This window comes from Puma concolor, chromosome E2 (genome assembly GCF_028749965.1).
Source record: "Puma concolor isolate L17-30 chromosome E2, mPumCon1.1.hap2, whole genome shotgun sequence".
Taxonomy (NCBI): domain Eukaryota; kingdom Metazoa; phylum Chordata; class Mammalia; order Carnivora; family Felidae; genus Puma; species Puma concolor.
In genome coordinates this window covers 48582200-48604002 of record NC_141681.1, presented here as the reverse complement: position 1 = coordinate 48604002, position 21803 = coordinate 48582200, and the positions used below count along the sequence as shown (strand labels likewise).

At 58.0% G+C, this 21803-nt stretch overlaps 1 protein-coding gene and 1 long non-coding RNA gene across 5 annotated transcripts; one reads left to right on the top strand and one right to left on the bottom strand.

Annotated features, from left to right (window-relative positions):
• Window positions 1-5224: 5224 nt before the first annotated feature.
• Window positions 5225-21671, bottom strand: LOC147573605 (uncharacterized). The gene is made up of 4 exons (XR_015244871.1): window positions 21527-21671; window positions 9831-10119; window positions 5940-6077; window positions 5225-5349 (listed from the first exon to the last, which is right to left on the bottom strand). It is a non-coding gene; the product is annotated as an uncharacterized LOC147573605 (long non-coding RNA).
• Window positions 5596-19663, top strand: PRX (periaxin). 4 transcript variants are annotated; one of them, XM_086689781.1, is made up of 7 exons: window positions 5596-5643; window positions 8878-8921; window positions 9005-9103; window positions 9227-9352; window positions 11372-11528; window positions 14926-15122; window positions 15760-19663. In XM_086689781.1, exons 4-7 carry the CDS (start codon window positions 9326-9328, stop codon window positions 19456-19458), a joined length of 4080 nt encoding a protein of 1359 aa, XP_086545907.1. In that variant the 5' UTR covers window positions 5596-5643; window positions 8878-8921; window positions 9005-9103; window positions 9227-9325; the 3' UTR covers window positions 19459-19663. The 4 variants fall into 4 exon arrangements, with proteins under 4 accessions (XP_086545907.1, XP_086545906.1, XP_086545905.1 ...); XM_086689780.1 differs by having other exon boundaries at window positions 5628-5643; window positions 9009-9103; XM_086689779.1 differs by lacking the exon at window positions 5596-5643 and adding an exon at window positions 8156-8476.
• Window positions 21672-21803: the final 132 nt, after the last annotated feature.

Genomic DNA, 21803 nt, shown 5'->3' with positions numbered 1-21803 from the left:
AGAGGAAGTCGTGCCCATTTCTGGAAGTGGATGGGGCGGCCCGGGGAGGGGGAGTGGAAATGGCCCGAAGGGAGCTGTGCCCTGGCTGAGGGTCTTCGGGTGCCTGACTCCTACACCGGGTGACTCCAATGGGATTCAGACCTTGAGAGTGTGGGTTGAGCTCTGCAATGCCCCCTGGTGCTCAGTCTGGGGGTCTGAGATGCCACTGCCTTAGTTCCCTGTAGATCTGTCCAGTGGTCAAGTAATCTCCCAGTGTAGGGCCAGCAATGCCCTCTGTTTACAACACTCTGGGGGCCTGTTTCCGTTGTCTCTGGGTGCCAAACTGGGGGACAATCTGTGATGCATACTGATGCAGACAGCCTACCCATCTGTCAACGATGCTCACATCTGCCCCTGTGCCTACTTGGCCAGCGATGCCCCCTCTCCCCAGAGCCTCTGTATACAGTTGCACAGGTTGTGGGCTGCGCATAGACTCCATGTTTAAGGGGCTACTATGCGTGTTTCAGGCACCATTCATTTACATATTGACTGCAACAGTTTCCCAGCAGATGGAGGTCAAACGCCTTGGGGAAGGAGTATGCCTTTTGCACAAAAGCACCATATGGGCTGGATCAGCTATAGTCCCATCCCACTGGTGCCCTCGGGTCTATGAGCAGCTCGTGCCTGAGGACCTATTCCCCCCACCCCCTACTCTCCCCATGTCTGACCCCCAGATGATTGCACAGGCTCCCAGGCTCTAGTGTGCCCCACCGCCCTCAGGCTCAACCCCAAGAGGCCACCCTACCTCAGCCAGCAGATTCCAGGGCCCACACCATTCCGAGCTGAGCCACCAGCCCTGGCGCTGTTACTCCTTTTCACAGAGCCTCTGTGTTCCTGCCAGGACACTCCCCAGTCAGGCTAGCTCCCCTCCAGGGGCATTCTCAGGATCCCCCATCACACACAGACACCTCTCTCCTCAACACCTGGGACAGTTGTCCTTGCTGTCCTTCACTCCCCTCCCTTCATCCCTTCTCTTATTCAGAAAAGATGTATGCTGGCCTACTGCGTGCCTGGCTAAATCTGACCGTGTCTGTCCTCTGCTGCTCTGAGATCTGAACTCTGCCCCTACCAAGGCTCATCTCCCCCACCTCCCTGTCCCATTCACGCACTTAAGGAACATTTACTGAGCACCTGTGGTCCCAGTGCAGAAATCTATGCTTTTTTTTTTTTTTTAACATTTATTCATTTTTGAGAGTGAGAGAGACAGAGCATGAGCGGGGGAGGGGCAGAGAGAGAGGGAGACACAGAATCTGAAGCAGGCTCCGGGCTCCGAACTGTCAGCACAGAGCCCGACGCGGGGCTCGAACTCACGAACCACGAGATCATGACCCAAGCCGAAGTCTGACGCTCAACCGACTGAACCACCTAGGTGCCCCCAGAAATCTAATTATGCTTAAGTCGATGATTATTGATGCAATAAGCCATTGAGCAGAGGTTGTGCTGAAAAGCCAGATCACCTGCATTTGAACCTCTCTGCTTTGCCATCCTGTGGCTCTGTGACCCTAAGCAAGGGACTTCACATCTCTATGCTCATCTGTAAACTGGAACAGTAACAGCCTACCTCCAAGGGCTGTTGTCCCGAGGTGGATGGGGGGGGGGGGTGTTGTAGGCAGAGGGAACAGTATAAGCAACGGCTAGCCCCTGAGGGACCCTAAAACTTTTTCTAGGATCTGGAAGCTCTGGGTTTGGCTGGAAAGAGGGAGAAGCAGTGAGGTAAGTGATGGGGCTGGAGGGGTCTGCAGGGGGCCAGGGCGCAAGGGACACTGGGTGAGGGACTTTACTGCTAAGGTACTAGGGAATCACGAAGTGAAGGAATCCCTCTGGCTGCCATGTGGACGCAGTGGTACAGAGGTGAGACTGAAGGCCGGGAACCCCGAGGGGAAGCTGGGAAGGGACATCACATCCGTGGCAGGATGGTTGGGAGGAAGGGGAGAGGGGTTTGAAAACCAAGAGGACAGGCTCCGGGATTGATGAGCCTCAATGGGGCAGGGGCCTCACACAAGGCCCAGGGCTCTAACCAGGAGACCCACGGGGACAGTTGGGGCTGCCTTGGGATGGTGACTGGGGGGACAAGCAGGTCTGGGGTTGACGCTGAGGCCAGAGAGGGACACAGTGGGTGAGAGGGGCTGGTGGGGGGACACCCAGGAGAAGGCATCTGGGTCTCGAGGCCCGTGGGACTGGGCTTAATAGGGAGGGTGGGAGGCAGGAGCAGGCAGAGGTGATGTGAGTGAGGGAGAGATATTGGCTGTGTTGCTGGGCACCCAGCTACCACTTGGCTCGGAGTGGATCGGAGAGGGTGGTCCCTGAGGACAAGCTTCCACCTCTTTCCCCAGCCGCACAGGATATCCTGTGTTTACTGAGGTGGCCTTGGCCGGAACCGGGACACTGGTGCCACCCCCTAAACTCAACTTCCCGTGGCCACACCCCCTGGGGTGAGGGAAATTGAGAGACACAGAGAGAGACAGAGAGAGGGACAGAGACGAGGAATGAGGATAGAGACAAAGAGAGGAACAGAGAGGTACAAAGACACACAGACACACTGTTCATGACAAAACACGGCAAACTAGAAAAGGAAGCTTCCTCAGCTTCCCCTGCCTCTTTTACATTCCCCGATTTCTCCAAGGGGCCCCTTGCACAGGCTGTCCCTCTGCTTGGAACCCACTCTCACTGACCCACCACCTACCCAGCAGCCTTCCGTGAACTTTTTTTTTTTTATTTTATTTAGTTTTTAGAGAGAGAGAGAGAGAGAGAGAAACAGAGTGTGAGTGGGGGAGGGGCAGAGAGAGAGGGAGACACAGAATCCTTAGCAGGCTCCATCCAGGCTCTGGGCTGTCAGCACAGAGCCTGACACGGGGCTCAAACTCACAAACTGCAAGGTCATGACCTGAGCTGAAGTCGGACACTCAACCAACTGAGCCCCCCAGGTGCCCCTCCACGAACTCGCTCCTACATATCCTTCAGGTGCGAGTTCAAATGTCACTTCCTCCAGGAAGCTCTCCCTGCCCTTTCTGGTAGTACCAGAGTGCCAGGCCCCTCTTATAGACCTAGATCTGTCCCTCATAGTGCTTAGCTCATTTCACTGATCACTTCTTTAATGTCGGCCCTCATACCCACCTCCCCCCCCCCCCCCCCCCCCCGACACACACACACTGGGAGTCTTGTGAGGGCAAAATCAGGGTCACTGCTGTGTCCTAAGCACCGCCGAGCCCAGGGTTGGATACCGAAGAGGTATCTGTGAACAGCTGCTGAATGAATGTATACGTGAGGAGGAGATATAAGGGGCATGTTTGGCCCGGGGACACAGCCATGAACAAGGAAGGACATAGTTGTCAGCTCCTAGAAATTTCACGTGTGCTGACCTCTCTCTGGATTCAGATCCTCCTCACAGGCTGTTCCCTCTGCCCATAAAACTTCCCCTCCCTCTTCTCTTGCCTAGCTCCTGTAGGTCATCCAAGTCTCAGTTCACATGTCCCCTCCTCCAGGAAGCCTTCCCTGACCTCCCTTGCTAAGCTGGAGCAAGGGACCTTTCCTGGGCTCCCCCGTCAAGGCCCTGACCTTTTTCCCTGTGACTCTCTCACCCCAACCCTGGGCCATGCTGGGTCTGTGTCCCTGTTGGACTGTGAACTTTGTGAAAGCAAGCCCGGGCTATCTCAGTCACACTGTGTCCCCGGCACCATCCAGCGTAGGGCTGGACTCACTAACTGCTGACATTGGATAAAGACTGCTCCCTTTCTCCCCTCTGGTACACTTTGCCTGCATTTGTCCCCTCTCCCTGGAAGCCCCTTCCTACACTTTTACCTGACTCCCCGCTTCTCCACCATCCAGTTTGACTTCAGAGGTCACGCCTTCCAGGAATCCTTTCCTGAGCCTGCCCCCCACCCCCACCCCATGATACATGGTAAATGTAAGTCTGTCGGTATCTCCAATGCCCAGCAAAGAGGCTGCTGGCAAGGGCTTGTGAATGTTTGTTGAATGAATAAACGAACAGGTGAATGGTTGAATGAATCAGTGAGAGAGAGAGAGAGAGAGAGAGAGAGAGGGAATGCACTGGGGTGAGGGACTCCTCAGGACCATCAGCAGCCCCATTCCTTCCTCCCTTCCCAGGAGAAGGGTTCTGGCCACACCCCAACCCTTGGTGGCTGCCAGGCCTGGATGGCATTTCCCAGAGCTCAGCACATTCCTGCCTTCCCTGGCGGCTGAGAGTGGGCAGGGGGCATTTTGGAGAGAAGGGGGGAGGCCCCTAGAATTCTGGGATCCTGCCAACTTGTGCCGGGTCCCCATGCCCTCAGGGAAGTAGGCCCCAAGCTCTCGGTGTGGCGGGGAGGGGTACAGGTCCACAGAGGGGCCAGGGGGCTGGTGTGAGGGGCAAGGTTGACAACTGAGGGGAAGGCCTGGTGGCCGTGCCTGGCCAGACAATGGGACAGAAGCTGCTGACATGCATTTTGGGGGTAATCCCCAGTTTCATCCCAGCCCTGGCCCCAGGCCTGGGCTCAGAGAGCCCGGAGCATCGGAGCCAGCGGCCGGGTGGGTGCAAGGGGCATGTGGGGGTACTTGTGCTCTCTGTGCCGCCCCCCGGGGTCTGGTGAGTCAGGGCAGGCTGGGGCCGGGGGCTGAGGGATCAGGGTGAGGCCTGGGGGCCTTGGTTTGGGAGTTGGGCAGGTCGGGGTTCAAATCCCGGGGCTACCAATTACTTGCTATGGGTGACTTTGGGTTTCACTTACCCTCTCTGAGCCTCCTTGTCCGTTTTATGAAGGGGACAGAAGAGAGTTGCAGGGTCTCTGGGCCTAATGTGTTCCCCGTGTACCCTGGATTCTGGGAACAGAGCTCTGGGTGCCCAGCACATTCTTTAGCACATGATGGGTGTCCCCCCGGCACAGAAACTCCATTAAACAGAGAAGTGGGGTTCCCCTGTGCTCAGGCCAAAAGCCCCTCCCCCAACAAGTCTAGCCGGCCCCCTAATTTGTGTGACTCATAATGCAAAATTCTCATAAGGAGCACTCACTCTGTGCCAGGCACTTTTTCAAGTTTTTAGCCTCTTTGAACGCATCTCATCTTCACAACAACCCCATGAGGTGGGCGCTTTTTATCACCCCTGTTTTAGAGACAAGGAAAAGGGGGCCCGGAAAGATGCCGTGGCACAGCCAGGAGGTGACTAGACTGGGATCTGAACCCAAACTGACCGGGAGAAGGACTAGGAGGAGTTTATTTTAGGGGCCCCTGGAACCAGTGGGGCCAAGCCCGGGTCTGGAACCAGGAAATAATGCCTGTCGGGTGATCAGCCTCCGAGTGGCGGGAGCAACGTCCAAGTCCCTGGAACAAGGCTCCTGGTGAAGGTCTCGGCTCAGTCCAGGGCGCACAGCCTGTCTGAGCCGTCTTATGGCTCCCCACCCCCTTGCCTGTGGATGTAGCTGGTGTGTGTGTGGGGGGGGGGGGGGGAGCAGGGATGTTTGTTTCCCCACCACCCACTCCCTGGTGATGTCATGCCTCAGCAGCCAATGGCTGGGGTCTCTCCCTCCTCCCCCTCCCCATTCCTTTTCCCCCCCAGCCTGGGGCTGAGGCTGAGCAGACGGACTGGGAGCTCTCGAGGTGTCTGGAGGCTTAGGGGTAAGAGATCAGCCTGTCTAACCCGATCCTTGGCCAGGCTGAGAAGCCAAGGGAATGAGACCCAGGGTCCTGGGAGGTGCTGGCAGGTGCTGGCAAATACTGGGAGGGTACCTGGGCTCAGGAGGCAGTGTGGTGTAGGAGTTAAAGGCACAGACTTTGGAGCCAGACCCTGGGTTCGAATCTCAATGTTCCCCTCTTTCTGGCTATGCAGTCTTGGGCAAGATGCTGCACCCTTTGTACCTCTGCTTTTCCATCTGTGAAATGGGCTGATGGAGAGTAAATGAATTGCTGCTTACAAAGAGCTGGGCAGGATGCCTGGGATGGAGCAGGCTTTTTGGTGCTTGGAATAGGGCGCTGGGGAGGCAGCACTGATCCCGTTGGTAGGAGGCAGGTGCCTGAGCTGGGTTTTGTCCCTCACCCAGAGTTCCCCTTGGCTAAGAGAGAAAGTGGGGCCACTGGTTAGCAAAACCTGGATACGAGACACTTGAGATGCACAGCCCACCCTCCAACTGCTGTCAAAGACTAGTGTATACTGCCTGAGCACTTACTCTATACCTGGAATATTCTAAGCACCTGCTGTTATTTTGTGAATCCTCAAAGCCACTCTTAGTGGCTCCATCTCACAGATGAGGAAACTGAGGCCCTGGGAGGTGAAATACTTTGCCCAAGTATTCAAACCTGAGAAATGTTAGAGTGGGGACTAACTGAGGGAGCTGGGAGGCCCCTGCCAGCACGCCTCCCCCTCTGCCTCACAGATGGTCTAGGGGCCAGGATGAGTCTGGTCAACTCCTCACTCCCACTGCTGAGGGCACCAGATCACTGGCAGTTAGGGAAGCTGAGGCTCTGGGTAAGCAGAGCTCCTAAATGGGGTTGGCACCAGCCATGGGGAGAAGAGGGTACAGAGGGGCAAATCTAGGGGTTTCCTCAGCAGGCCCAGCTCAGCTGAAGGGCCCAGGGCCCAAATGACAGGCACTCACCCCAGCCACTCTGAAGGGCATTGGCGGCATCGTAAATGGGAATCTAAGTGGCACCTTCCTCCGGGAGGTATTGTGAGGATTTAATGAGCCAAGGTAGGGAAGGATCTTTGCACATAGTAAGTGCTCAAGAAATAGGGACTCCGAGAATTCTAGAAGCTCAGGAATGTACCAGGGGAGTGCCAAAGGAACCACTCAAGAATGGCTCTTGGCACCTGGGAGGCCCTGCCTGGACTTGATTCACCGGGGGAACCCCAATAGATCTTCCCCTAACACAGTCAGGGACCCCCAGGAACCCCCCTCCCTCCCCTCCCCTGCCTAATGGGATGGGTAGGGCTGGGAACAGAGAGTGCCCGGGGTGGACGGGGTTTCCTTCCGAAGCCACCCCCACCCCATGCCAGGACCTGGGTATGTGGCTCAGGAAGGGCACAGTTAGGCTAAATATAACCTGGGTTGGGCGGCTGTCCCAGGCAGGGATGAGGAAGGAGGGCACTCTCTCTTGCTCCTGCCCCAGCTAAGCTTCCTGTGCCAGCCTCTGGGTGTGACCCTCGCTGCCCTGGCCTGAAACCAGGAGCTTGCGGTCCAGGAGAGCCTCCCCTCCATCTCTACCACCTCCTACACGTACCAGGCTCTCCCACCTCCAGCTCAGGATGCTATGTTGTGTCAGGGACTCAGTCTTGCAGACCCAAGTTGTCTGTTACCGTCATATCCTGTCACTGTGATATCTTAACCCTAACTTTCTCGTAAGTAAAATGGGGGTACTGAGGCCACATCTGTAAAGTGCCTGCCCAGCCCAGAGTTGGCACCAGAGAGGTCCTTCTAAAAATGCCCGTTTCGGGGCACCCTCAATCCCCATGCCCTCCCCAGTTGTTTTGCTGCTTGGGCTCCTCCAGTGCTCAGAGCCACCAATACGAGTTCAGTTACAGAGTTGGGGGTCAAGGGCAGGGTCTTGGCTGTGTGACCCCAGACAGGTCACTTCCCCACGCTGAGCCTCAGTTTCCAACTCTAAAACAGCCACCGCATTCAGGGTGATTTTGAGACTTATGGGTGCCAGCCCTGGGTCCAGTTCAGAGGAAATGCCACAGATGTGGGAGCTGAGGGCTCAGAGGGGAGCCTGGGGAAGGCCATGGAGACCAGGACTCCTAGGAGCACCAGAGAGGAGCCCTCTGCTACTGTGGGGTGCCTGCCAGTGGAGTGGGTACAGCTGGAGCATTGAGGGGTCTCTGTGTCCTCTATCTTGGCCAGTGGTGGGCTATGAAGAGCCATTGTGTGGCTGGGGGTGGGTGGGCAGGGGGCGGAATGTGACTGGGCCCAGCAGATGGGCCATTGTTTGAGGGAATGTGCCGCGTGAGGCCTGACCTTTCCCTGTAGAGTGGGGGTTGGCGGGTTGGCATGCCAGGTGGGGGCTGGGAGGACAAGGCCAGCGTTGGCATGAGGAGGGGTAGAGAGACAGCATCCACTCCCCAGAAAGGTCTGTTGGGGAATCTGCATGGGAATCCCAGTTCTGCCGCCTTCTCACTGTGCTGTGTGACCTTATGCAAGGTTCTTGGCCTCTCTGAGAGGCTAGGGTTTTCTGCAGTGAGGAGCACAGGGCTGATGAAGAGTAACCACTCCAACACCCATTGGTTATTATCATCCGTATAAGAGTCTGGAACTCTCAGATAAGTTCAAGTCCTGGCTTAGCCATTTGTGACCATCCGTGCATGGCTTCCCTTCTCTCAGCCTCAGGTGTCTTTTCCGTTAATGGGCTCAACGATTGTCTTGACCTCACAAGAGTGTTCTGAGGTTTATGTGCAATGACCCCTGTGGGACATCTGACACGAGATCGGGACCACGGGAAGTTCTTAGTAACAATGATAGTAAGTGCTTCTGAAGCCCCTCCGTGTACCTGGCATTTTATATTTGCTAACGTATTTGACAAAGTAGGTGCTCTCCTTCTCCCCCATTTTCTAGACGAGGAAGCTGAGGCACAGAGAGATGAAGTGATTTGCCCACAGGGAGTACGTGGGAGTGGTTAGGATGGGTTTATACTGAATGTGGCTCCCTCGCTCAGCCCCGGTGTTTGGTGGAGTGGCTCTGCTGTCGGACAGTCCTAGGAGTCAGCTCTGGCTTTACTGTTTGCTGTAAAAAGGTCTTCTAAGCCTCAGTCTCCCTGCCTGCGCTATGGGGATAGAATATTGACAGCACGCAGGAAGGGGCAGACACGTAGGAAGCAATTGGTGGGGTCAGCCGATGGTAATGCTCACCTTCTTCTTCTTAGAGCCCCGGACCCAGGAGGCCCAAGGAGCTGGAGGTGATCCTGAGGTGAGCATTGGCCGGTGCCACATGCCCCTCCCTGTCCCTCCCTGGCCTGCTTGGAGCCTCATGCCCTGGTCTCTTCCCGGCAGGCAGCAAGACCCCAGAGGAAGGGCGCGAGCCCCGCAGACGACTGCGCAGTACCCCAGGCTGGGCTCCTGTTAGGAGGGGGTGCCTGTGCTCAGGCAGCGGTGAGAGGGCAGGGGTGGGGGGCCCTGCTCTCCTTCTGATACCAATCTTGACCTCTCCCTCCATGCCCAGCCTCCTTCTCTCATCCCTTCCCGGCCTCAAGCCTCCACCCCTGCCCCCCACAGGCTCAGAGGCAGCTGCTCCATGCAGAACTGAAGCTGGTCCTGCAGCAGAAGGGAGAGAGGAAGCAGGAGCCTGGGGCCCAGGTGACTCCCAGCAGCGCCATGGAGGCCAGGAGCCGGAGTGCTGAGGTGAGTTCCAAGGGGGACTTATGGGGCCTGGTGGTGGGGCTGCACAGGCTAAGGCAGCTGGAAGACGGACACTTCCTGATTTCTCTGTGCCTCAGTCTCCCCATCTGTGAAATAGAAATAGCAACAGCGCCTATTTTATAGGTCGCTGTGAGGGGGAAAAATTAGCATATGTAAAGCACTTAGCACAGTGCCTGGGACAGACTAAGAGTCAGAGGAGCTCATTCATCTGGGGATCATGGAGTTATAGTAATAACGGGCTAAAGACAAGTAGGCAGGATGGTAGAGGGGTTGTTAAATGCATGAGCTTTGAGCCCATGGGCTTAAGTCCCAACCTTACCCGTTTAGCTCTAAACAGGAGACCTGACCATTCAAGCCCTGCTTCCCCATTGGTGAAATGGGACAATGGTCCCCACCTCTAAGGGTGTTGAGGACTCACTCTTGAGCCATGTGCACAGGGCCTGGCATCCAGGAAGCCTACCTGAATGTTAGCTGTGGTCACTGTTAAGGAGATAGAGGACTGGTACCAACTGCTTCCAGGGGATGCTAGGCACAGAGCGGGTCCGCTTTTACAGGAGCCAAGCTGAAGCTGAGGGGTGGCCGGCAGGGAGTTAAGGGCAGGGCCACTGCCTCCAGGCCAGCCTATGGGCTCTGAGGTCACAGACCTGGGGTTCAGGCCCAGCCGCTTAACTTGCCGTGCGGCATTAGGCGAATCACTTTGCTTCTCTTTACTTGGTGTCCTCCTTTGAGTCTGTCCAAGCTGTGGGAGGCTGAAATGAGATGGTGGGCATAGAATGCTTAGCCCAGGCCCTCAGGGTGGTGGTGATGGGCATGCCATTCCCTGCTGCCGTTACAACACGTTCCTCCCAGCTCTCTAGTCCCGGGACCACTGCTGGGCCCAGACTTGCTTTCCCCTCTCCAAGCCCTATGCTCAACCCGACTATACCAGCCTCGATGCCCTTGCCCATTAGAGTATCTCTCAGGTCCCTGTTGCTTCAGGGCTCAGCTCACAGAGACTCCTTCCGGTACACCCATGTTACCTAACTCTACAGTAGGGAAATGGGCCCAGAGAGGGCAAAGTTCTTGCCTAGAGACACACAGCAGATTGAGTTCTAAGATGGTTGTGGAACTGAGGTGAGAGTCACTGCCTTTTCTAAGCCGGGAAGTGAATCCCGGAGTGCGTCACTGGGCCGGGGCCAGGGCAGCACCATTTACAGTGAATACCAGGAATGCCACGTCTGCTAGTCCACCGCTCATTACCCACGCACCCCCCCCTCCCCCATCACTTGATTCCCTCTCCCAAAGGCGTTATGCAGGTCTTGGGGTCACAGAGTCCACAAAAGGGAACACTCTCACATACATTCAAGCCTCCAAGAGCCCAGTCCCACCCTCACTCCTCCGTCCTGCACCACTTAAGACGTCCAGCCCTTTCCCCAGAATCCCCTTCTCACACCACCCCTTGTTCTGCTCTGATTAAAGCCCCTTCCCATACCTCAATCCCACCCTTAGACTATGGGTCGCCGCCTTACTTCCAAGTATGACTCTCTAGCCACACCCCTCTCAGATTTTTGGCCCCTCCTCTGTGGCTGTCCGCGCGTGCAGTCTGACTAGGCGCCAAACCCCTAGTCCCGCCCCGAACTGGCCCCGCCCCCCGAGGGCACAGCCCCGCCCTACCAGGCTCGCCTCTTACTCACATCTCAGGTTCCCTCGGGCCTACCTACACCGCCCCTCCTCCATAACCCCGCCCCTAACCCCGCCCCTTTCGACGGCGGCCACAGGGCTCCTCCCGGCCAAAAAGTGGACGGAACCGTTGAGCCTTGCAGCGGTTCCGAGAGATCAGGCGGCCCTCGCGCTTCCTTAAAGGGAAGATGCCGGAGTGGGTGGGACCGCATGGCCGGCCTGAGCCGCGCCTAGGGGCTTGTAACTCGAGGACGCGTTTAAGAGCCGTTTTTAAGCGCGATGCCGGGCTCTGGGTGAGGTCCGTTCATAGCGCCCCATGCGATGCCTCGCCGTCCTCCGCAGGAGCTGAGGCGGGCGGAGTTGGTGGAGATCATCGTGGAGACGGAGGCGCAGACCGGGGTCAGCGGCATCAACGTAGCAGGTGGCGGCAAGGAGGGAATCTTTGTCCGCGAGCTTCGGGAGGATTCCCCCGCGGCCAGGAGCCTCAGCCTGCAGGAAGGTGGGCGGGGCGGATGCATGGGGCGGGACATCCCTGAGGGGACGGGGTTAGGAGTGGGCCCTTGGTCCGGGGCGTGGCTGGCGGCCAGGAGGCGGGGAGAAGGGCTTGGGGTGGGGCTTTGTGTGTAGGCCTTGCAGTGGCTCGGAGCGGGCTCTGGAGGTTCGTTGTGTCGGTTTGACTCCCAGATCTGAAGTTTAGTAGCTTGTGAATTTTTGTGCCTTGGTTTTTTTCATCTCGAAAGTGGGAATGATTTTAGTACTCACCTCATAGGGCTATGACTCGGATTAAATGAGTCAGTATTTGAAAACAGCGCTAAGTGGCACATAGCACCATGTAAGCACTAGTTATTATTTTTGTTGTTGGGACTGGAGAAAAGAGGTGGAGTTAACAACTTGGACGGGTGTGGAGGGGAGCTTAGTAAGTAAGGGATGTTTTAGGTGACATGGATGAGGCTGATGTGGTATATTCATGCAACAACTATTTACTAAGTGCTTGCTATTTCCAGATATTATTCTAGGGGCTTGGGCTACTGCAGTGAACAAAACTCTCTGCACTTAAGGAGCTTACCTTCTAGTAGGGAGAGACATATTTGAGCAAAGTTTGTAAAATACATAGTAAGTTAGAAGGCAATATGTGCTATGGGTGCCAGGAGGACAGTTATATATTTTTTTCTTTTCTCTTTTAGAGAGAGAGAGAGCACGTGAGAGAGCCAGCAGGGGAGAGGAGCAGAGGGAGGGGGAGAGAGCAAGAGAGCGAGAGAGCGAGAGCGAGAGCGAGAGAGAGAGAGAGAGAGAGAGAGAGAAAGAATCTTAAGCAGGCTCTGCACTCAGCATGGACCCTGACGCGGGGCTTGATCCCAAGACCCTGGGATCATGACCTGAACCCAAATTAAGAGTTGGATGCTCAACTGACCCAGGTGCCACCCAGGTGCTGCAGGACAGTTGTCTTTTTATTTATTTGTTTTTTAATTTTTTTTAATGTTTATTTATTTTTGAGACAGAGAGAGAGCATGAACGGGGGAGAGTCAGAGAGAGGGAGACACAGAATCGGAAGCAGGCTCCAGGCCCTGAGCCATCAGCCCAGAGCCCGACGTGGGGCTCGAACTCACGGACCATGAGATGGTGACCTGAGCTGAAGTCGGACGCTTAACCGACTGAGCCACCCAGGCGCCCCGACAGTTGTCTTTTTAAATAGGGTGAGCCAGGAAGGGAGAAAAGGCCTGGTGGAGGACGGGGAGTGAGCTCTGTGGCCATCTGGAGGAGCATTCCATGCAGACAGAACGGCCAGTGCAGACATCCCAAGGTTGGGGTGTGCCTAACTTGATGGAGGAAAAGCAAGGAAGCCAGTGTGGATGGAATAGAGTTAGAGAAGAGGAGAGTAAGAAAGGAGGCCAGAGAAGTAAGGAAAGGGCAGTTTTTAGAGGGCTATATAGACCATGGTGGTGATTTTGGCTTTTAATCTGGGAGGGTTGTGAGTGGAGGAGGAACATGATTGGCTGTGTTGAATAGCATGCTGTGGTAGCAGTAGGCTGAAGGCAGCAGGGTGGGGAGCAGGGAGCCCAACAAAGAAGCTACTCCGGGGCACCTGCTGGCTCAGTTGGTACAACATGCGACTCTTGATCTCAGGGTCATGAGTTTGAGCTCCACATTGGGTACAGAGGTTTACTAAAATAAAATAAAATAAAATAAAATAAAATAAAATAAAGAGGCTACTCTGATTATCCAGGTAAAAGATGGTGATGCTGAGGACCAAAACAGTGATAATGGAGTTGAAGAGAAAGGTTTGGATTATGGATGTATTTTGAAGGAGAGGAGCCTTCAGGGCTGGATATGGGGTATGATGAAAAGAGAGGGGTCAAAGATGTGTCCAGGGATTCTTGACCTGAGGATGGAGTTGGCAGTTCCACAGATGGGGAACACTGGGGCTGGAGCTTGCTTGGGGTAAGACCACATTTGCAGTTTGGATCTGTAAAGTGAGGGGTATCTATAGGATACCAAGGTGAAGATGTGGAGGGGTAAATGGGTATATGAGTCCTGGATGGAGGGGAGAGTGCTGGGCTGGAGACATACACTTGAGAATTGTCAGCCCATTTCTGTTCTTTAAACTCCTGAATCTGGATGAGCTTCCTAAAGAGGTACGTGTAGCATGTAGATAGAGATGAGAAGAGGTCCCAAGCCTGAGCTCTGGGACAGTGTGTCTTTTTTTTTTTTTTTTTAATTAAAAATTTTTTTTTTCAACGTTTATTTATTTTTGGGACAGAGAGAGACAGAGCATGAACGGGGGAGGGGCAGAGAGAGAGGGAGACACAGAATCGGAAACAGGCTCCAGGCTCTGAGCCATCAGCCCAGAGCCCGACGTGGGGCTCGAACTCACGGACCGTGAGATCGTGACCTGGCTGAAGTCGGACGCTTAACCGACTGCACCACCCAGGTGCCCCGGGACACTGTGTCTTTAAGAGATTCGGGAGATGGGAAGGTGCCATCTCAGGAGTCTGAGAAGGAACCTCCAGGGAGGTTCTAGAGGGTGTATGGCACAGGGGGGCCTGTCTCGTAGAGGGTATGTGGCACCGTGGAGGCCAAGCCAAACAAGTGGATGAAAGGGAGAGAGTCAAGTTAGGTCGAAGGTTGTGAGGTCCACTCAGATGAAGTCTGGGACTTGCCCATTGGACTTAGCTACACAGAGATATGGGACCTTGAGAGGAGCAGCTCAAGGTTCTGGAAGGGGGTGTCAGAAGTGTGACTGGAGATGTGGAAACAATGCAGCTGGATAACTCAATGCATTTGCCATTAAGGCGAACAGATATGTGGAGCAGGAGCTCCAGGAGTGAGGTCAAGACAACTTTTCTTACGGGAAAAGTAATGGTGTGCTGATGAGAATAACATACAAGAGAGGGACAAAATGATGATGTGGGGAGAGAGGGGAGAATTGCTCAAGGATGTCCCTGAAAATGTGGTGGAAAGATTGACCTGGGGGAGAAGTGAAGACAGGTGGAGTAAATTACCACAGGGTTAGGTGGGGGGGGGGGGGGTGAGTAAGGGGGTGGGAGTTTCTAGAAGTTCTTTTCTGATCCTGTTCTCTCAGTAAAGGGAACAAAGTCGAGTGTCTAAAAGGTGAGAATGGGAGAGGGAAGTGGAAAGCAACGGGCGTGGTTTGAATGGGTGTGGATTTGCTGGGGGGCGGAGCTAAGGCCATGGGGCGGGGCTTCACGCTTGAGTGTCTGCACCTTAAACTGGGAGGAACTTTGCTTCTCAATTCTGGGCTGCGGGTGGGCAGGATAGGCGGGGCCAAGGTTTGGGGCTGGGCCTCGCTAGCTCCAGGGAAGTGGGTGGGACCAGGCCTGGATGGAGCCAAGCGGATGCCCAGCCCACGCCCTGCCCATCTCCCGCCTCACCTGCAGGGGACCAGCTGCTCAGCGCCAGAGTGTTCTTCGAGAACTTCAAGTACGAGGATGCACTACGCCTGCTGCAATGTGCCGAACCTTACAAGGTCTCCTTCTGCCTGAAGCGCACTGTGCCCACCGGGGACCTGGCGCTGCGGCCTGGGACCGTGGCTGGCTACGAGATCAAGGGCCCACGGGCCAAGGTGGCCAAGCTGGTACGCGTGCTTAGCCCGGTCCCGGCTCTGGACTGCCCCAGCGATCCAGTCTCTGCGCCGTGAGCCCCACTCTTCCACACCCTGGGCCAGCCTTGCCCTCTGTCTTGTCACTAACCCAACTCTAATCCCACCTTCTGCCTCCTGTTCCCCACTCCTAAACTCCTCCCTGGGGAGGGAGACCCGCCCATCTCAGACCTTCACCCACTTTGGAGAGGAGGCAGCTCTAGGCATGCCGGAGGTCCTGAACCGAAGGGACTCCAAACCAGGGAGGCCAGGTTCAAACCTGAGTGCTGCTCACTTACTGCTGAGTGACCCTGGACAAGTTTCTTTCCCTTTCTGGGCCTCAGTTTCCCCATTTCTAGAATGAAGGTATTGGGGAGAATCCTGGATGAGGACCTAGAAGTCTTGGGTCCCAGTTCCCACACTCCTGTTGACTCATTGTCAGATGCTAAATGAAAGTCTGCCTTAGGGGGCCAGTAATGGTGAAATGACAGGAAGGAAGTGGGGATGGTGATTTGGGGACGAGATGCTTCGTCCGACACATCCCCAGCCTGGTGTAATGCCAGATGGGGATCCCCCCGTCTACCCCGAGCCTCCCACTGTCCCACCGCCTCCCGCATCTCTCCTCTCTCCCCAGAACATCCAGAGTCTGTCCCCTGTGAAGAAGAAGAAGATGGTGGTACCCGGGGCCCTGGGGGCCCCTGCAGAGCTGGCCCCTGTTGACGTCGAATTCTCCTTTCCCAAGTTCTCCCGTCTACGTCGGGGCCTCAAAGCTGAGGCTGTCAAGGGTCCTGTCCCAGCTGCCCCCGCCCGCCGGCGCCTCCAGCTGCCTCGGCTGCGCGTCCGGGAAGTGGCGGAAGAGGCCCAGGCAGCCCGGCTGGCCGCCGCCGCTCCTCCCCCAAGGAAAGCCAAAGTGGAGGCTGAGGTGGCAGCAGGAGCCCGTTTCACAGCCCCCCAGGTGGAGCTGGTTGGGCCCCGGCTGCCTGGCGCCGAGGTGGGTGTCCCCCAGGTCTCAGCCCCCAAGGGGCTGGGAGAGGTGGCCCTCCACCTGCCAAGCCTTGGACTAGGCGCCCCAGCCCCACCTCCTGTGGAGCCCGCAGCCCTAGGGATCCAGGTCCCCCAGGTGGAGCTGCCCGCCTTGCCCTCGCTCCCCGCTCTGCCCACGCTGCCCTGCCTGGAGACCCGGGAAGGGGCTGTGGTGGTGACGGTGCCCACCCTGGACGTGGCAGCGCCCACCGTAGGGGTGGACCTGGCCTTGCCGGGTGTGGAGGTGGAGGCCCGAGGAGAGGCACCTGAGGTGGCCCTGAAGATGCCCCGCCTCAGTTTCCCCCGCTTTGGGGCTCGAGCGAAGGAAGTTGCTGAGGCCAAGGTGGCCAAGGCCAGCCCCGAGGCCAGGGTGAAGGGGCCCAGACTTCGAATGCCCACCTTTGGGCTTTCTCTCCTGGAGCCCCGGCCCGCTGCCGCTGAAGCTGCTGTCGAGAGCAAGCTGAAGCTGCCCACCATCAAGATGCCCTCCTTTGGCATTGGGGTCTCGGCCCCTGAGGTCAAAATGCCCAAGGGGCCGGAGGTGAAGCTCCCCAAGGCTCCTGACGTCAAGCTCCCGAAGGTGCCCGAGGCAGCCCTTCCAGCCGTGCAGCTCCCTGAGGTGGAGCTCCCCAAAGTGTCAGAGATAAAGCTCCCGAAGGTGCCAGAGATGGCCGTGCCCGAGGTGCGGCTTCCAGAGGTGCAGCTGCCGAAAGTCCCCGAGATGAAGCTCCCCGAGATGAAGCTCCCGAAGGTGTCTGAGATGGCCGTGCCGGAGGTGCGACTCCCAGAGGTGCAGCTCCCGAAAGTCCCAGAGATGAAGCTCCCGAAGGTGCCCGAGATGAAACTCCCGAAGGTGCCCGAGATGGCGGTGCCCGAGGTGCAGCTCCCAGAAGTACAGCTCCCGAAAGTCCCGGAGATGAAGCTCCCAGAAGTGAAGCTCCCGAAGATGCCCGAGATGGCCGTGCCCGAGGTGCGACTCCCAGAGGTGCAGCTGCCCAAGGTCTCAGAGATGAAACTCCCGAAGGTGCCCGAGATGGCCGTGCCCGAGGTGCGACTCCCAGAGGTGCAGCTGCCCAAGGTCTCAGAGATGAAAGTCCCTGACGTGAAACTCCCCGAGATAAAACTCCCCAAGGTGCCGGAGATGGCCGTGCCTGATGTCCACCTGCCAGAGGTGCAGCTGCCAAAGGTGTCCGAGATGCGGCTGCCGGAAGTGCAGGTGCCGAAGGTCCCAGATGTGCATCTTCCAAAGGCACCCGAGGTGAAGCTGCCCAAGGCTCCGGAGGTACGGCTGAAAGCTGAGCAGGCAGAGGCGGTGGAATTTGGCTTCAAAATGCCCAAGATGACCATGCCCAAGCTAGGGAGGGCAGAGTCCCCACCACGAGGCAAGCCAGACGAGGCCAGGGCTGAGGCCCCAGGGAAGCTGGTAATGCTCCCCTGTTTGCAGCCAGAGGCGGGCGCCGAGGCTCGGGTGGGTGTCCCCTCTCTCTCACTGCCCTCGGTGGAGCTAGACCTGCCGAGGGCCCTCAGCCTGGAGGGGCAGGTCCCAGCAGCCGAAGCGGGCAAGGTGGAACGGGCAGAGAGCCCCGGGGCAGCGGGGGTCGGGGAAGTGGCCTTCCGGATGCCCTCCGTTGAAATCGTCACTCCACAGCTGCCCACGGTGGAAGTGGAGGAAGGGCGGCTAGAGGCGATGGAGATGAAAGCCAAGCCCTCCTCCAAGTTCTCTTTGCCCAAGTTTGGACTCTCGGGGCCCAAAGTGGCCAAGGCGGAGGCTGAGGGGGCTGGGCGAGCCACCAAGCTGAAGGTGTCCAAGTTTGCCATCTCGCTCCCCAAGGCCCGAGCGGGGACTGAGGCCGAGGCCAAAGGGGCAGGGGAGGCAGGCCTCCTGCCCGCCCTCGATCTGTCCATCCCGCAGCTCAGCCTGGATGCCCATCTGCCCACGGGCAAGGTGGAGGTGGCCGGGGCTGATGTCAAGCTCAAGGGGCCCAGGTTTGCCCTGCCCAAGTTTGGGGTCAAAGGCCGGGACACTGAGGTGGGAGAAGCAGTGTCAGGGGGTGCTGAGTTGGAGGGCAAGGGCTGGGGTTGGGACAGGAAGGTGAAGGCGTCCAAGCTGAAGATGCCCTCCTTTGGGCTGGCTCGAGGGAAGGAAGCTGAGATCCAGGGCGGGCGTGGCAGCCCCGGAGAAAAGCCAGAGTCCCTGGCTGGCCAGCTTAAGATCCCCGAAGTGGAGCTGGTCACCCTGGGGGCCCAGGAGGACGGGGGCGCCGAGGGGGCAGTGGCCGTCAGTGGAGTTCGGCTACCAGGCCTGCAAGTATCCACGACCAGGCAGGCAGGTGCCGAGGGCCAGGAAGGGGGGCTGAGGATGCCCCTGGGTATCTCCCTGCCCCAGGTGGAGCTGCCCGGCCTCGGGGAGGCCGGCCTGGGTGCCACCCCCGGGCAGCAGGTCAAGGGTGCAGCCCCTTCAGCAGAGGGCACAGCAGGCTACAGGGTCCAGGTGCCTCAGGTGACCTTGTCTCTGCCTGGAGCCCAGGTGGCAGGTGGTGAGCTGTTGGTAGGTGAGGGCATCTTCAAGATGCCTGCTGTGACGGTGCCCCAGCTTGAGCTGGACGTGGGGCTGAGCCGGGAGGCGCAGGTTGGGGAGGCAGCCACCGGCGAGGGTGGCTTGAGGCTGAAGATGCCCACACTGGGGGCCAGGGCCGAAGCTGGGGAAGAGGGGCCTGGAGACCAGCCCCCAGGGGCCGAGCGCACCTTCCGCCTCTCGCTGCCCGACGTGGAGCTCTCGCCACCTGCTGTGGGCAGCCACGCCGAGTACCAGGTGGCAGAGGGCGAGGGGGATGCTGGACACAAGCTCAAGGTGCGGCTGCCCCGGTTCGGCCTGGTTCGGGCCAAGGAGGGCGTGGAAGAGGGTGAAAAGACCAAGAGCCCAAAACTCAGGCTGCCCCGCGTGGGCTTCAGCCAGAGCGAGGCAGTCACTGGGGAAGGCTCCCCCAGCCCCGAGGAGGAGGAGGAGGAGGGCGGCGGGGAAGGGGCCCCCGGGCGCCGAGGCAGAGTCCGAGTCCGCCTGCCCCGCGTGGGCCTGGCCACCCCTTCCAAGGCCTCTCGGGGACAGGAGGGCGACGCAGCCCCCAAGTCCCCTGGCGGGGAGAAGTCACCTAAGTTCCGCTTCCCCCGGGTGTCCCTAAGCCCCAAGACCCGGAGTGGGAGCGGGGACCGGGAGGAGGGTGGATTCCGGGTCCGGCTGCCCAGCGTAGGGTTTTCGGAGACAGGGGCTCCAGGCCCTGCCAGGATGGAGGGGGCGCAGGCTGTCATCTGAAGCCCCAGGGGCTGAGGGAGAGTTCCCTCCCATCTTCCCATCCCTGCCTCGTCCTCGTTTTGTGTGTGACATAACTAGCACTAACCCTCAGAGGGCCGGGAGGTGGGTGACTGACGGGGAGAGGGCCGGGGAGGCCTCCTGCCCGGCTCACTGGCTGGACTGCCTGTATCTTGCCAAGCCATGTGAATAAAATAATCCAGAGGTAGGCTTGTGTTCCGTTTCCTCTGTGCGTGTAGGGGGGTGGGTTGGGGAGGGACGGGGGACAGGGGAGGGTGGAGAGGGTGCAGGAAAAGAGGCCCCCAAGGAGGAAGAAAGGGGACTTGAGCCTGCCCTGCGGAGAGTCTGTGTTCAGGAGAGACACAGGCCACCCCTGGTCTGAAGAGAGTCAGGGAAGCCTTGCGGTGGGCGGGATGGGAAGGGGCCTGCCCTAGCCATTCCGAATTCCCTAGGGCCTCTGAGCAAGACCCCTCTGCTGGGGACTCTGCCAGTTCTGGGGGAAACACTCCCACCAGACCTCCCTGGGGTCGCCCTAAGAGAGCACAACGATTGCTACCCATCTGCCCCCTGCTGGCCACCTTCACATCCACCAGAGTGCCTCCACATCTTGGCGATCCTTTCCTGTCGGGCTGGTTTGACTGCCCCAGCCACCACCGGGGGCCCCACCCAGGGAGGCCCCTCCCTGTCCCCTCTCCCGGCTCATGGGTTCAGAGCCTCCACCCCAGATACCCGGCTGCTTCTTGGGACTAGGTCCCAGGGTCCTCAGCTCCCATCAGGGCTGGGCCTCGGCTCCCGGGGACCCTTCCCCACTCAGGATCTAAGCTCCCCACCGAGGCCTCCAGACTCTCCCTCATCGGCTGTGCCCTCCAGTTGTCACAGACCCTTGATGTATCCTAGCCCCTTCCCCTTTAAAGCTGGCCTCCCTCAGGTCCCTGCCTGGTCGTGCTTTCTCTTCATTCCCACCAAACATGGCCAGACACGGCAAGAATTTACACTCACGGTGTGCACCCTTTGCCTAGCGCCCTGGCATTTGGGGTTTCCCTCCCACCACGGCTGTCCTGTCAGGGTTCTTAGTGACCTCTCTGTGGCCACGCTGAGGGCTTCCTCTGTCTCCCTTTTCCGGACTTCTCAGGGTCCCTTCCTCCTCCCTGAACACCCTCTTCTGTCTCTTCCCCACTCCCTCTCTCTCTCCTCATGCCCTTTGGGCCCTCAGGACTCCTCCCAGGCCCTCATTCACCCCCATACCCTCCCCAGGTCATGTCACCCCTCCCTGTGGTCCACATGGGAATGCAGTGCACCACCCGTGGGCGTCTCCCGGGCACTGGGAGCTTGGCTCTAGAACCAGACTGCTGGGGGGTGGGGGGGAGGTGGGGGTGGGCGGTAAGCCTGTATCTGGCACCCAGCTGGGTGACCGTAGGCATTTGTTCAACTTCTTTGTGTCTTGATTTTCTCTTTCATAAAATGGAGCTATTAAAACGTATATCATTAGGATCAGCTAAGGCTTGTAAAGCACTCAAGACATGTCTATATGTTTCGGTGTCCAAGCTTCTAATCTGACACCAGCATCTTCTCCCCTAAAGTGCTCCTTATCTGAGGGACCGTGTCCCTGTCTGAGGGACCATCCCTGAGCCCTGGGCCTTGTTCTGGATGGTTCCCTCTTTCCTCCCCCTCCCCCAACCCGTCAGTCCCACAGCTTGGCCTCCTGTCTCATACACCAGCCTCCTCCCCGACACCCCACCCTCTCTCACCTGGGCCCCGCTCCAGGCTCAGGGTCTCCAGTTTCGTCCCCTCCACTCCTATTCACACAGTAGCTTTCTGATACTTCAATCTGATGCTGTCCTGCTTTGCCCACAGCCCTTCTGTGGCTCCCCAGTACCCTGTACCCAGTACCCCAGGACCCTAAATGACTCCAAACTCCTTAGCCTGTCAGTGAAGACCTTTTACCACCTGGCCCTGCTTCAGTCATACCTCTCCTACTGCAGCCACCGGCAGGGGTGGGTGTTTGCTGAACACAGACACACACACACACACACACACACACACACACACACACGTCCCCCCAGCCCTTCACCTCTGTTGAGGAATGTCCCTGCCCTCCGGCCTAGAGGTCCAGGATCAGACTTCCTTCTTAGTCAACGCTTCACCTGTCCATTCACCTGTCCAGCCCCTCCAGGTTCTGCCACTGGGTGGGGGAGGGGGCTCTACCTGCCACCCCACCCCCCATTCCAGCCTGGGGCTCAGGTCTCCGACAACAGAACCAGAGCCACTCAGCAACGCTGGAACCCATTCGGGGGCGCCTGGGGCCCCTCGTCCCAAGCCAGGAGGGCTTCGGGGGAGGGGTGTGGCCC

Coding starts and splice junctions, on each gene's coding strand:
- PRX (XM_086689779.1), top strand. CDS start 8,407: ATGTGCAATGACCCCTGTGGGACATCTGACACGAGATCGGGACCACGG. Junction 9,104..9,226: donor GTGCCTGTGCTCAGGCAGCG/GTGAGAGGGCAG, acceptor TGCCCCCCACAG/GCTCAGAGGCAGCTGCTCCA. Junction 11,529..14,925: donor GAGCCTCAGCCTGCAGGAAG/GTGGGCGGGGCG, acceptor CCTCACCTGCAG/GGGACCAGCTGCTCAGCGCC.